Source organism: Haliotis rubra, unplaced genomic scaffold (assembly GCF_003918875.1).
Source record: "Haliotis rubra isolate DU_JTF1 unplaced genomic scaffold, ASM391887v1 Scf606, whole genome shotgun sequence".
In the NCBI taxonomy this organism is placed as follows: Eukaryota; Metazoa; Mollusca; class Gastropoda; order Lepetellida; family Haliotidae; genus Haliotis; species Haliotis rubra.
In genome coordinates this window covers 605,859-620,930 of record NW_025767309.1, presented here as the reverse complement: position 1 = coordinate 620,930, position 15,072 = coordinate 605,859, and the positions used below count along the sequence as shown (strand labels likewise).

At 41.9% G+C, this 15,072-nt stretch overlaps 2 protein-coding genes across 2 annotated transcripts; one reads left to right on the top strand and one right to left on the bottom strand.

Moving 5' to 3' along the window:
• Window positions 1-2,006: 2,006 nt before the first annotated feature.
• On the bottom strand, window positions 2,007-9,811 carry LOC124255711. Its single transcript, XM_046689618.1, has 7 exons — window positions 9,406-9,811; window positions 9,118-9,181; window positions 8,254-8,333; window positions 5,910-6,684; window positions 5,458-5,655; window positions 3,867-5,155; window positions 2,007-3,741 (listed from the first exon to the last, which is right to left on the bottom strand). Exons 4-7 carry the CDS (start codon window positions 6,020-6,022, stop codon window positions 3,479-3,481), a joined length of 1,863 nt encoding a protein of 620 aa, XP_046545574.1. The 5' UTR covers window positions 6,023-6,684; window positions 8,254-8,333; window positions 9,118-9,181; window positions 9,406-9,811; the 3' UTR covers window positions 2,007-3,478.
• A 1,318-nt stretch (window positions 9,812-11,129) lies between these two features.
• On the top strand, window positions 11,130-14,219 carry LOC124255706 (nucleoredoxin-like protein 2). The gene is made up of 3 exons (XM_046689614.1): window positions 11,130-11,677; window positions 12,676-13,046; window positions 13,800-14,219. The coding sequence occupies exons 1-3, from the start codon at window positions 11,624-11,626 to the stop codon at window positions 14,029-14,031; spliced, it is 657 nt and encodes a 218-aa protein (XP_046545570.1). The 5' UTR covers window positions 11,130-11,623; the 3' UTR covers window positions 14,032-14,219.
• Window positions 14,220-15,072: the final 853 nt, after the last annotated feature.

The following is a 15,072-nucleotide window of genomic DNA, read 5'->3' as shown; positions in this document are numbered from 1 at the left end:
GATTACCATTTGCACGTTTTGGCACGAAGTTAATCATTTCCAATTGCTTGCGTATTGTTATAGATTCCGTAAAGAGTATTATTGTAAAGTTGTAAGAAGTCACCACTGAACTCGCCCAACCTGTTGGACATAATCTGACACAATTTGTAACATCCGACAGTTACGAACTGATGACACATTCACACTCATGTAAAGATATTGTCGGGGCCTTGAGAGAGGTCACGTTGGCAGGGCAACGAGCCGTTTCCAATTTAGGTCATTTTCACAAAGCACGTACAACCAGAGAGAGAGAATAAAAACAATTCGTTTTCTTCTGCGAATATTTAATGTATCACGATATTTTCATGTTTCTAACTTTTGTAATTATACCGTACGAACAATATTCAGCTTTTAGTTTTATTGAAGTTGATCACAGTATGCATCACTTGTGTTTTCAGACTCTATTACTTGCAGGCCGCTGGGTAGCCTTATTGTAAAAGCGTCCGCTCGTCAGGTTGAAGACCCGGGTTCGACTCCCCACCTAGGTACAATGTGTGAAGTCTGTTTCTGGTGTCCCCCGCCGTGATATTGATTGTATACTGCGAAAAATGGCGTAAAACCACACTCACTCACTCACTCCCGTTTTATAAAGAGAAAACATATTTTCCTCCGCGCTGCTATACGAGGGTAGAGAGACTGCTGGTTGGTGACTATGGTAAAGTATGGGGCCCAAGCTATTTAGCTCTAAAGGAGCTTTGTGTGGGTTGAGCCCTGGTGATGTGGCATGTTTATAAACATGTCATCATCACAACTATGGAAAACAATGTAAGCTCAAAGTGCACAACCTTTTGACAGCAACCTTCCGCCAAATCAGGCCATGAAAACATATAGATTCGGTTCATGGGGAGTATGTCCTTTGTACGAGAGGGTGAGATTATAAACACATGGCTGTTTAGATAATTTATTATCAAAATAGTGTGTTCATTGGACTCCTACAAACACAAATCGCGGTGAGAAAAAATATTCAAACTAAACAATAAACTGATTCACTGAAACATTGTTTCTATTTGTCCTTCCCTAAGGTAGTCAAAGTCAGTGTGTTACATCCAGATAGGGGCATATATTCTTTCCAGCACTTGAATACATATAACTGGTTAAGCTGAAAGACAGATATCATGGTGTAGTCTAGTCTAGTCTAGTCTAGACTACCAGTTGTCCGACTTCCATTTTTGTGGAAGTCGCGGTAGCTGAGTGGGTTAGGCGGCTGACTTTGTGTGCTGGCGATTGGGTGCCTGACTCTGAGGGTGTGAGTTCGAATCCCGGATGGGACTCAACTCAAAAAGTACTAGAATTTGTACTTTACTAAGAAAGTGTAATCCCAAATATAACACATGTTGCATTTGACCACTTTCTAAATGGCATTGTGTAATCATAGCTTTCGGCCGTGGGAGCCGTGCCAATTAACACTTATCAGAGGGGTACACAAAGCCCGCAGTCTAGACTAATAGTTGTCCGACTTCCATTTTGTGGAAGTCGCGGTAGCTGAGTGGGTTAGGCGGCTGACTTTGTGTGCTGGCGATTAGGTGCCTGACTCTGAGGGTGTGAGTTCGAATCCCGGATGGGACTCAACTCAAAAAGTACTAGAATTTGTACTTTACTAAGAAAGTGTAATCCCAAATATAACACATGTTGCATTTGACCACTTTCTAAATGGCATTGTGTAATCATAGCTTTCGGCCGTGGGAGCCGTGCCAATTAACACTTATCAGAGGGTACACAAAGCCCGCAGTCTAGACTAATAGTTGTCCGACTTCCATTTTTGTGGAAGTCGCGGTAGCTGAGTGGGTTAGGCGGCTGACTTTGTGTGCTGGCGATTGGGTGCCTGACTCTGAGGGTGTGAGTTCGAATCCCGGATGGGACTCAACTCAAAAAGTACTAGAATTTGTACTTTACTAAGAAAGTGTAATCCCAAATATAACACATGTTGCATTTGACCACTTTCTAAATGGCATTGTGTAATCATCATGGTGTAGTGTTCTGCTATATGCATGAGCTCATATAGTCATTGAGTATTTAGTGTTCAGCGTCGATTTGAAAGACACATATATATGTACTGGGTATTCCAGTTGGTTTACGAGTTCCTAATATACATGTGGGGGTATGTTGCACTCTTGATGAGTTGTGGACTCATATTTGACATTGAATATTTGTTATATTAAGGCGGTGACGACGTGGCGGTGACGCAGGTCCTTGTAATTGATCATAGTATAGTCGTCCTGTTGGTGATGACAAGGTTGCTGGGTGTTGTTAGCGTAGTGGTAGTGATATGTTGTTGATGATGATGTTGTTGTTGTTGTTGTTGATGATGATGGTATGAGTACTGTTCATGTAGTAGTGGTGTGGCGATGCTGAGTTTGGAGGTGATGCCGAGTTGAGGTTAGTTGTTCAGCTTGTGGTGGTAACGGGATGGTGATGATGATCGAGTGAGTGAGTTTAGTTTTACGCTGCTATTAGCAATATTCCAGCAAGATGACGACTGTGGGGACACCAGAAATGGGCTTCACACATTGTACGCATGTGGGTTATGATGACCATGACTTTGTGTCGTGAGTGTGGCGTTGGGGTTGGTGGTAAATAATACTTTATACCATCCGTGTACATTTAAATGGCTGCGACGACAACAGTACTGACCACAACGTCGCAGTCTACCACGAGGACGTTTTCATTTCACCATGTAACAATCTGTCAGTGTGTCACATTCCGACATTAACAAGTACAGCACTGATATAAATACCACATGCTCTGGTGAAAACAACTCAAAATTATTTTCTTGGTTTATCATTCTATTATTTCTTTCTATAAATGAGGCATTAAATATGTCCGTGTTAATAAGAATGTGTACAATATATGAATTCTCATCAAAATAATTCCATGCCATTCCTCAACGATTTTGTGTACGTTCACACATGCCAGTGATTTCTGTGTACACAGTGTCAAAAACAAGAAAAAGACATTAAACATCATCCGTCATGTCAAAACTGAAATGACATTAACGTTGAAGAGATCTATGCTTTCTGGTAAAAAGGCAACCAATGAAGAAAACGACAAATTACAAAAGCCAAAAGAACAAACGTTTCACATTATCTGGTTCCATCAGGTCAAATGTATGAGATTGGCTGGATTAGCACGGATTGGACGAGCTCGACCATGTCTATCAAACACGTCCTGATCTTCCTCCCGGTCAACCGACGCTTCGGACAGTTCAGAGTCTGAGCTATATGCCTCGTTGTGGTTGTTGAAGTTGAGAAATGACGTATAATACCTCGGCCGGGGGCGGGCATCAAACGCTGGAACAGCCACCAACTTCGGTGGATTGTAATTGGCTGCGACAGTCACATGTCTGTAGGTCTGGGTGGGCAAGGTTGGGGCAAAACCAGCCGGAGGCGCAAAGGCTGCATTTGGGCGGGAAATGATAGAGGGTTGCAGACGTGAGTGTTGATCAAATGGGACTCGGTGGAGGGTTGAAGCGAGAGACGGTCCAAACGTGTGATATGTGGTAGGTTTGAGAGAAGAAGGTTGAGGTGCGAACCCATGAGATAAAACTGTTGGCTGCAACGTGGGCCTGGGATCGGGCTGTTTCTGGTGAGGCTGTAGAACCACCATATTGCGGTAGTCGTAAGGCTGAGGAGTCGGCACACACGCCATCCTGTTGGACACAAACGAGATGTTTTGGTTTGGTCGAACTGCACCCATTCCTTGAGACTGAAAAAAACACACACAATTTTGTGAGATTAACTTTGTATCTGATACAGCACCATGCAACACATCGCATCATACATATTCAGACCTTTCTTAAAACAAGTTGTCCATGCAACAGAACAGCTTACCTGAATATATCGTGTGTTGTCTTGTGACTGGTGTAGATTCGTCACCACATTCCGCTCTGCCGCCGTCCAAGGAGATGTCTGATACTGGCGCGGATGTGGCTCTGCCAAAGCACCACGAGGGAATACATCTATACATGGTTTGAGTTCCAGCTGGTGCTGGGTCTGTGGCCGTATTATTCGTGCCTGGGGGGATCTGGTCAGATTTGTCAGAGGGCATGCTACTCTGGTGCTGCGAGGTGCGGGAATAGGACGCCAGACTGGACCTCACAGACCGTGGAGTCAGGTGGGACTGATTGGGTACATAGGTATACTGCGATTGGACAGGTGCTTCGGGCTTTGTCCATACACTCTGAGATGTACGTTGCCAAACTGTTGTCGGAACGGACGTTGGCGTTGGCTGCAGATCGTTCACACTGCACTGAAAAGAGGTTGAAAGAGGCTTGAGGAGTTTTGCATCACCATTTGTCCATGACTGATCTTTGACATCTGTCTTGGTCTCTGAATGGCTGCTCCATATGTTCCACAAATCATCAACGGTGTTTCCTTTTTCATATATCTTCTTCCATCCGTTCCCAGTAAACTTCATATTGCCTATAAGACCACAGGGTTTGCTGGCTGACTTACCCACACTGGTGATGGGTTGAACCCTGTCCAGAAGGGAATTGTCATAGAACGATTTCTTCGTATCGAACAGCTCGTACTCTTTGACTGGACTTTCCTCCGAGTCATGGGCTGGGGACCACTGCTGATATGATTCTGCTGACTTATGACTTTCAGGACTATTTAGGAACTCGTCGCTCTGAACATTACAGACAAGGCTTTGCTGGTGGTGGTCGTTGTCATCTAGCTGGAACTGAAGCTCGTGATCCCCCACTGGCGATCGCTTCATCTGCTCCGGAGAGGGCGTTTTGAGCAGCAGGGGCTGACTGCGAGGACTAAGACTATTCTGGTTCTCGTGCCTCTGTTGCGGAGAAGTTCTCATATCTGTTAGCTCTTCCTCGATCTTATTCAATCTTTTTTCACTCTCACATCCCATAAAGCTGTTCTCATCCGATACTCGCCACCTTGGAATGAAGGGCTCACTGTGTGCTGACAGTTCTATCCTCTGATTAGCAGGGTAACTGTTGTCTCTCACATGAGCATCTCTGTATTCCTGGTGGGTTTCGCTCCTGCTGAAGCCGTGTTTGTTGTTTGCGGGACATCCCTCTACACCATTGTTTTTAACAGTCCATACTCTAGTGTCTGAAATGGTGGCCCTGGAACTGGACACAGTTTCTGGCTCCGAGTATCTGAAACATGTAGGCCATGACATATGTAGGTTACAGAGTCATGATATTAAGGAATCTTATCCTTCTGGGATTTGTAGTTCAAACTCCGTAAACTAAGATGCAAGTGAAATTCCAATTTCGGGCCAATCATGATTTTTGATTTGCCAGAATCATACCTGTACCCATGCTCACTAAATAATCCACGTCCAGCGTCTGGTTTAGCTTTCTTCACTTATGAAACAAACAAGTCGTGATAAATTAAACAGTTATGAAGCGTTCATTGTAGATACCAATGTCATACTGTATAGGAGCAGCCACCGCACCTGCATGGATCCGAGAACTGTACGTCATCGACAAATGTGACTTGGTAGTCTCGGTAGTTGGACCTCCTGGCGTTCCTGACTCCCCTCACTGGACGTTCCCTCCTCTTGGTGGACACCAGGAGTGGGATTTGTAAGCCGGTTTCTGGGGACGAATGCTGTTCTGGAGGTTGGACATCTCGTGGAGACCACTCATGTGACCTAGAGAGAGAAAATGCGGCTACCATATATGAAATACAGGCGTCTTGGAAACGGACAGTTGCTACAAATGTAGAGCATCTTTGTACGTCTTACTAGGCAGCGACGAGGTTCCTGATAACTATCTGGGATCAGGTGGGCATGTGAAGCCGATTTATGATGTTACTCGCTTGAATTTAAGTCCGCGAACAACCAAACTCACTCACTCGTACCTATTCATTCCAAAAGGTCCTCCTGTGTACCAGCCTGTTACATACCTGTTCGGGCTTCCATCCCCTTGGCCATCGTTCTGCTCTGGCACACAAAGGTCAAACAGCCTGCTGGTATGCCTGTCGGTTTTGGAATCCAAGTCCTCATCAGCTTCGTCCATGCCAGCTTCAGAAGCCAGCGACTTCTCTTTGACCACATCTGGCACTGGGAGGTTGAAGCCGTAAGACACACGGGGGACGAAGTCCTTGATGGAGTCGCAATTTCTTTCTGCCCACAGCTCCGATGTGGGGGGCACTGGGTTCAGCGCCTACAGGATAATAGAGCAACTGCTTGTAATGGGGACACTGGTCAGGGTCGCTACAGGTCAGATCTTCGTTCACAGCTGATGAGGAGTCCCTAGGTGAACTTGACCCGCAGCTCACAGATCCCTGTTGTGAAAACACATCTTGGTCATCTGAGGTGCTTGGACTGTAGGAAGATAAATCTAACCAGAGTCGTCTGACACCGTGAGAAGTGAGTTCGGATGCGAGCAGACGACAGTCCTCATTAGTCTCGTTGTCAACTGCTGCCTCGTTCTTGGCTGCCAACCACAACTCATAGGAAGCAAACTTCGCAGGAAGAACGGCTTCGGGCATGTGTACCCAGTTTCCACATGGTGACCTTGACCGCATGCAATCCAAGCAGTCGTGATATTTGTTCAGGTACTCGTGGACGATGTCACCGACGTCGTCTACGGCGAGACAGATGTTGTCTTGGGGTTCCTTATCTGGTCTTATAAACTGGGCGTTGGGAAACACAATGTCCTGAAGGCCAGCAAATGACCTGCCAAGGTCGATCGAAAAAACAAATTCAAATTTCAAAGCATTGAAAGGCAATATATCGTAATTAGTGAACATTACATGGACAAATAGACAAAATTACTAAAGTACATTACATTATATACTCATCACTGACGAATGTAATAAATACCCAAATTATCGAATTATAAGAGACCACGAGCTTTTTGTCAACATAAAAGGATGTAAAATTGTCAGTACATGTATATACAACTACTATCGAAAAACAAGTCAAACTTACAAAAGCAAAGCCATTGTAATAAGAATAGTCTGACGGTAGCTCATCTGTGTACAATGCCAACAAAGACAGATGTTATTAAATGCTGCTGCCGGCCTTGAGTTTAAGTTAAATGCTATCAGTATCACTTCTGACCCTCTAACATAGCTGTGTTCTGGACATACTACGATATCACAATTCAGCTTCCTCAACCCGGTACTTTCAGAGATGTTTACAGAGCTACAAATACATTTTCATAGAACTGTCAAAACTTTACCCCAAAAAAGACATACACCAACTTTGGTTACAAAGACGCATATAGTTGCGGTCCAAAATGGCTGCGGTAGTGGTTATACTGAAATTCGGATTTGAACCTCTTGAACAAATCATGGGAACAAGCATGTGAAATTTAAGCTTCATTTGGTTTCTGGGAAGATGCTATCTACAGACGGAGGAGGATCACAGACGCCGAACATGCAAGCACTATACGAGCACTACCTGCCGCCCGCTGACATGGACAGTTGGATGCCAATGGGATACATGCAATGTATTGGCTACTGCATCGTCTGCATCTCAATTGATCACAAATTATGATTTTCATTAACATTTAGCCTGCGAATCAGGCGTCTACATACGGGAAGGGTAAGGGTAAGGAAAGTAAACTTCGTTTTACCTAAACATCCAAAGGCATCGACAGTTTTAATGGACATGAGGACATATTGCCAAAACAAAACTATTTTAACACCTTCTTTCAGTTTTCCAACAGTGATGTTCGTGAAACCTCCATCATAATCAGTGGTATGGCCGCAATGCTGTAAGTATGGCCATCCCGACACTGAGCCCGGTTTGTAACTTGCATTTTGTGTGTGTGTGTGTGTGATCCTGGGGATAGTGTACGTTTTGTAGGGTTTACCGAAACGCCATCCGGTAATATTTGAGGACGTGGCTACTGCAGACTGCGAGCCAGCGATTCCAATGTCATCGTATCCTTAATGCGTAGATCTATGCACATGCTCTTCATCACTGGATTATCTGATTATTTACAGATCGCCGCCATATAGCTGGAATATTGCTGAGTGCAGCGTTAAACAACAACCGAACTAGACCAAGCCCTGCTTCCAATCGACGGAGACGTTGTTCCGTTGTGCTCAGTTTGAGTTCGCGATAGAATATTTGACATCCGAGACACACAACCAATATATTTCGTCATGTTTCTCATGCAGATTATGAGTATATAATAATCATGTTAAATTACACGAAGACCCATTTGGAGATATACTTAACTGGATGTTGTTGATCTGCAGATAAAGGATAAATCACGCTACACCTTACACTTACAATCTGGGATCGAAAGGATCGTTGTAGGAAACACCAGGTTGTCGTTCACTCCGACCATAGCCAACTGCCCTTGCATCACCCTGTTGTGAGGAGGGTAAACCTGGTTAGCTTGTCAAAATATTATAACTCAGACATGAATTTACACATCCCATTACTTTTGATACATTGAAATCCCCATACTACAATGGCCCGTTCATAAATATAAAAATACTGATGTCAATTATCCCTGTTATCACAGCTTCATTATCCCTGGCCTAGCACATACTCGATTGTTTACAGACAGCCGTCGCATAGGTTCTATTATGCAGTGCCCTTTGCAAGCGTAAACAGCAGACTGGCGTATTTTGCAAGCCCCATACAAAGCCATTCGCGCTTATTTTAACCTAACTTTGGCCTAAAACGGAAACTTGTGCAATAAAGAGTACAAGCCAACCTTTGATCAAACAAGCCTATTATTCTTTTATCATACTCTTTTCTCATCTTAAGAATAAAAATATTTATCATTACAAATGTGTTTTCGTCCCTTTTTCAGTTTCTGTTTTAAATGGAGACCATGTGTTGAAACACAAATTGAATAATAAACACAATATGGAAACAAAACCAATTCTGATCCTCTTTGAAACTAGTATACACCGCTGTCATAACTCAAACAACTGACCGAAGCAAAAATAACTAACTGTAGTTCTCAGTATGAATCTTCTGAGGAATTTAGCTGTTTAATTTACAAATCATATTTTATCTGGATCGTACACTTTTCCCTCCAAATACAAAAACTATTTCGTTTTCTGCAGCCTTCATGACTCATATTGCTTTCAACAATACGATTGATGTTATATGATAAATTGATACAATTATCCGTACTACCTGCTGTATGTTGTCCGAATGGTCTGCGTTGATGCCATGTGTACATTCCTGGTGTAAACGAAATCTGAAATAAGAAAATACGACATGGCAAAGAATGAAGAAAAATAATATTCTACAAGTACAACCCGTTGGAAGTTTCATTCTTCTACTTGAATTATGCATGTATTACTTATAATCAATATGACTTGTTTTAAGCCATTATAATGTCACCCTATAGACGGTCAGGGTAGCCACTGGCATTTTTAGCAATTTGACAAATTTCCATTTAGGACGGTATTTTGAACTTACACATCACTGCCGAAAAAGTCGTTCTCTTTTGCGAATTCTGCTTCCCCTTTCTCAGTTAGTGGACTTTCCGTTTTAGCGCCTACAGCAATACCAGCTAAAATATCAGCGGAAGTCACTGAAGAAAATCTTTTCTGCAGAAGTTCACTCGTAAGGCAAATGTTGCATAAGGCTGGTGTAAGGACATCATATTTCGAAGGATCATCTTGCCATATGTCATTTATGCGAGCTCTGATGCTGTCGAGAGAGGACTCATAAGAAAATTCACATATGCCATCTGGTTCGCTTTCCCTCTCAGAACCGTGCTCAAAATTCTGAAAACGATCCTGTCTCATTCCCGAAGACATTGCATGAATAGATATTCTGAGCGAAACCGATAGCCAAACCGTCCCGTTGCAACATGGAAACCGTCTCGTCACACTTCCGCTATGTGACGTCAAAAATAATATTATGACGTCACGCATTGTTTACGTCATGACTACGCAGGTAAGTCCATTCATTGTGCGTGTTGTACGTCTATCTCCTCCCCAATCTCAGCCAACAGTAGAGAAAAACATTTGGTGTCTGTTTTGACTAATTGTGTAGCATATATCATGACTTTGTAAAGAGCAATAAAGTGAAATAATTAGTGAAATCTGCTTACAATGACCTTGCATTTATGTCAAACATATTGTCTATATAGAGGATACACAGGGATTGAGAAATACTTTTTGTCAGGGTCATTTGAAATTATTTATATATATGTTGATATTATGTGGTAAATTCAAACTCTAATTCAGATTTACAATTAAATTTTGCTGAAGAACGACCGAGAAGACAGCCTAATGTACACTATAATGAGAGCAAACTTACTACCTATTTTGACATAGGCGAGACTGTTGTAATGATTTCGACAACCATTATTTCTAGTTTTGTTGAATCTTAGCTTGGCTCAAGATATTTCAACCCATTCTGTTTGTGTTACATTCTACGTCTTGAGAATAACGGAGTATGTAAACTTACAGCAAACCCGAGAATCAATACTTCAGGTGATTGTAAAACCTTATCATCATGAACATTTTTTAAAAATCTATTCATGTTAAATTATCGAAAAGAATCTAAAAAGCCTCCCATGGGCTGAAGATTGTATGCATTGGTGCCCCGTGAACATGAACGTGGATTTCATATTAAAATCATGTCGGCTGTCGGAACTTCTAGCTCATAGGTTCGTGACGGTCTGCTCATAAGGGGAAATCTTTAATCGTCAGGTAAAAAACATGAATGATTATACTTCAAAACAATGCCTCTTCCGTGCCCGGAACAGCGAGACACCAGTCTCTAATTGCCTCATGCCGAGTTGACGTAAAAGAAAATTGACCGGGAATCACTTTCATGGTGATTGTCACCGTTAATGATTCACGTATGCAAAAGTTCTCATTGAAAAGAAATTATCACACATACCACGATTTAGAAAGGAAATAAGATTGAGTCATGTTCTCAGCACTTGTCTCCTTATACACTCCTATTAACTGTTCGTACTCTGGATGGCGCTGCGTAAGAGTGATTTAACCACATTATAAATTTAGCTATCGGCTTAAGTTTTTATTTAAAGTAATTTTCAAAAATAAGATGTTATGATGTACCTCGAAATATTAGTGGCCCCGTTGCCATTCAGGTATGACGTATTTATAAGTGTATCTGTTTTAAATTTCCTTCTAGAAGTGGGTAAAGAAAAAACACACACAACTTTATGAATAATCACTTCACTTTCATTTAGCTTGACAAGATTAAGAATCTACATGGAAATGTCAATAAATGTAATAAATCCAGGGTTGTTCTGGATCAAAGATGCGGCGATTCTTATAAACCCATACGTTGTTTCCCTCACAAGGGACATAACTCCAATGTTGTGATAAGAAGCATTGTTGCTAAGGTAAATATTATCAATATTTTCTTGCATTGACTTTACGCTTTTTCCTTGTGTGTGCGTGTAGTTGTAGGGCTGAAATCCACATACTTACAATAACCTTGTCTTTGAAATAAATACGACCATTTTAGTTACTGTTTAGAGAATTATCACTTAACATTTTGAGGATTACATGATGTTAGCGTTGACCCTGGATCACAGTATCACCATCATTTGTTAACTAGTATCTAAAGGGATCGGATACATAGTACACTGCTTAGCCTCTCAAATAGATGTTGTATTAGATGTTGAAGTATTTCATTACTTCCTTAGCGGATGATTTCTATCGCGAAGGCTGCGGGATGTGCGAGTGAGGGTCTCAACAGATACGTGTGTTGTATTTTTTATATATTGTAATTTGAAACAAACCAAATTAGTATGAACATAAATGCAGGCAATTTTCACATTTGTTAGAAATATTATCTTTTATGAATGATCCTGTTTTCGTAGGTTGGCGGATAATATTTATGTCGACAAATTATTAGAAAAACAATGAGACAAGCTATCAATATTTGAAAAAATACCTATATATCCAAAATGGAGATAATTAAACAAGAATATCCAGCTCTATATTATATCTCCCATGGAAGTGTTAGAATATAAATATGGTCCCGACTTTTGCATGCATCAACTTCCTCATGTGAATAATCATTTAGTTCAGAATGTTGACATTATCATTCCTACATACACAAATAGAGATCTCATTATATTTACAGTACCTGTGAAGATCCGCATTAGAATTGGTCTTCAGCAACCTATGCTTGTAGTAAAAGGCAACTAACGGGATCCAGTGGTCAGGCTCATTGGCTTGGCTGACACATGTCATCGTATCCCAATTGCGTAGATTGATGGTGGATTGTCTCCACTATTTACAGTGAGTGAGTGAGTGAGTGAGTTTAGTTTTACACCGCTTTTAGCAATATTCCAGTAAAATCTCGGCAGGGGACACCAGAAATAAGCTTCACACATAGTACCCATGTGGGGAATCGAACCCGGGTTTTCAGCATGACGAGCGAACGCTTTAACCACCAGGCTACCCCACCGCCCTCCACTATTTACAGACTGCCGCCAAATAGCTGGAATATTGCTGAATGCAGCACTAAGTAACCATTGTATTTGAAGCTTAATCAGCTGTGCTTTTATATCATATACTCATGTGTAACAAAACAGTAATTTGTCAAAGAAGAAAAAATATATTAAAAAAAACCCCTTCAATACAATTTTAATTTAATTCAAAAGCAGATGGGTTCATTCCTTAAAAATGAAAATTGATCGGTTTGAAATTTTATATGCAATACAACCACCAGTGTTTCTGTTCCTCAGTGAAGGCAATGGAGTCTGACAAACCTGAATCAACACCACAACCTCCTCCAAACCCTTTCAAAGACTGCTGGCTGTTGACAAAAGAACACTTCAATACTGATAAGTATGTTCCTGACCGGGCCAGTTATGCCCTGGTCAGTGGAGAAGAGGTGACAAAGGAGAGAGTGACCGCTGTCTACTTCTCCGCTTCCTGGTGCCCCCCATGTCAGAAGTTTACACCCCTCCTCAAGCAGATGTACGAGGATCTCAGGAACAGGAATGCCCCTCTTCAAGTTATCTTCATCAGCTTTGACAGAACCAAGGAGATGATGAAAGAATACTTCTTAAACTGTCACGGTGACTGGCTTGCAGTGCCCTATGACGACCCCCTAAGAGAGTAGGTTATGTTTTTATATACTTTGTGTATATACTTTGTATATAGAAATTGGTTATTGTTTGTTGTTGAACACAGCAATAGTCCAGCATGATGGCAGTGTATATACTTGAGACAATCCAGTGATTGACTTCATGCGCATCAATATATATGCAATTGGATACAATGACTTGAATAAAAAAGGTACCCAAGGGTCAGTGCTGATTGTGGATTATGTCCAGAGTCAATGCGTCTTTTGCAACATGCGTAAGAGCATCACTACTCTGCGTTATTGTCTCAAGTCGGGGATACAGGGGCCCAGTCATCAAAGGCACTACAGCTTCCTCTGCAGAGTTGCATTCCTTGGGGCATAGTTGCAGTCCTTGAGCTATTCCCAAAAACTGTGATCATGGTTTTTTTAGGTTCATCAGCACCATACCCTTGCATGTGGGTTTCACCACAGTGATACACATCATGCTCGATGATCACTGGTTTGAATCATGGTTCAACTTGATCAAGTTTCTTGGATTTGTCAGCACGTCACACACATACATGGTTCTCACTTAGATGGTAAACATCAAGGGCTTCATCACCTTGGGTTTTCCTCCCACACTTAGGTAACACACTGCGATAAAGCTGGAAGAGTGGACACAGCAGCATTAAACCAATCTCACTGAGCCAAACTGCAGAAGCACAGGAAAATCAAAGAAAAAGTGAAAACATAATTATTTTGTCTAAATAGTTTGCAATTATCTTTAATCATTTAATTATTTGCAGGCAGCTTGCCAACAAGTTCAACATCAATGCTATCCCCAAGCTTGTTGTGTTGCGGCCAGACGGGGAGGTCATCACAATGAGAGGACGCAAGGACGTTCAAGACAAGGGAATGATCTGTTTCCGGAGTTGGCAGAGCGCAGCAAGCCTGGCAGACAATGTGTCTTTAAGTCGAACATTCTCCGAGACAAGGGGTGTCTCGGTGACAAGGATGGATGGGGAGACAGATGAGTAGTCAACACTGCCTCACTGAGTGAGAGACAGAATGAGAGTTATCAAGATGGGGATGATGAGCCAGCAGACGGCAAGAAGATTTAGCCCTGAAGGTTGTCTGGTTAATAGTGGTCTACACATATATAGTATGACCAGAAATTATTGAGAATTTTAGGAATATGTTTAATTGGATTTCTAGTATAAACAACCTTGACCAGCTATCAAGTGCTTGGTTTCATTCAAGAGAGACAACTCCGTTAATCCTTTTTCATTAGTTTGTGAAGAGTTATCCCCCTTTGTTTACTTGCTAGCAGACGACATTTTCAGTGATCCTCAGTATGGATGATTTAGAGAAGAGGAATTTGATTTTATAGAGTATTATAACAAGGACATCAGATCAGCTAAAGTGATTTCAAGTAGAACAGGCATCCATTTGTCCACTGTTTATCGTGTTTTGAAAAATATTGCAAATGGATATGGCATTGAGCACCAGGGAGGCGCAGGTAGGCCCAGAAAATTGACTGTCGGTGACAGGAGGCCGCTTGGTATTCTTGTTTCTAAAAACAAACGAAGCGGTTTAGAAAACTTAAGGCTGGATACGATTGATAGAGGAACTGTGGCTGTCTGTAAGGAGACAATTAGAACTGAGCTGCATGCAATGGGTTGGCAGAAAAGTCGAGCAATTCCATCACCGATCATGAAACCTGAACAAAAGGAGCCAAGGTTGAACTGGTGCTTACAGCATAGAAATTTTAACTGGGACAATGTGATTTTCTCAGATGAAAGTTCTGTGTGGATGTTTCCTAATACACTGAAATTCTGGACCAAACAAACTGAAAAACCTTTGTATCAGCGCCCAAAGTACAGTCTGAAATTAAACGTGTGGGGTGGCATATCTGTGTAAGGGGCAACGCCCCTCTGTGTATTTGAAGGGAATATGAACAGTGAGTGGTACACAGATATTCTCGAGGGACATTTACTTCCATCTGCTCACGTGTTCTATGGACATTTTTGGATTTTCCAGCAGGACAAAGACCCAAAACATCGTTCCAAGCATTCACAG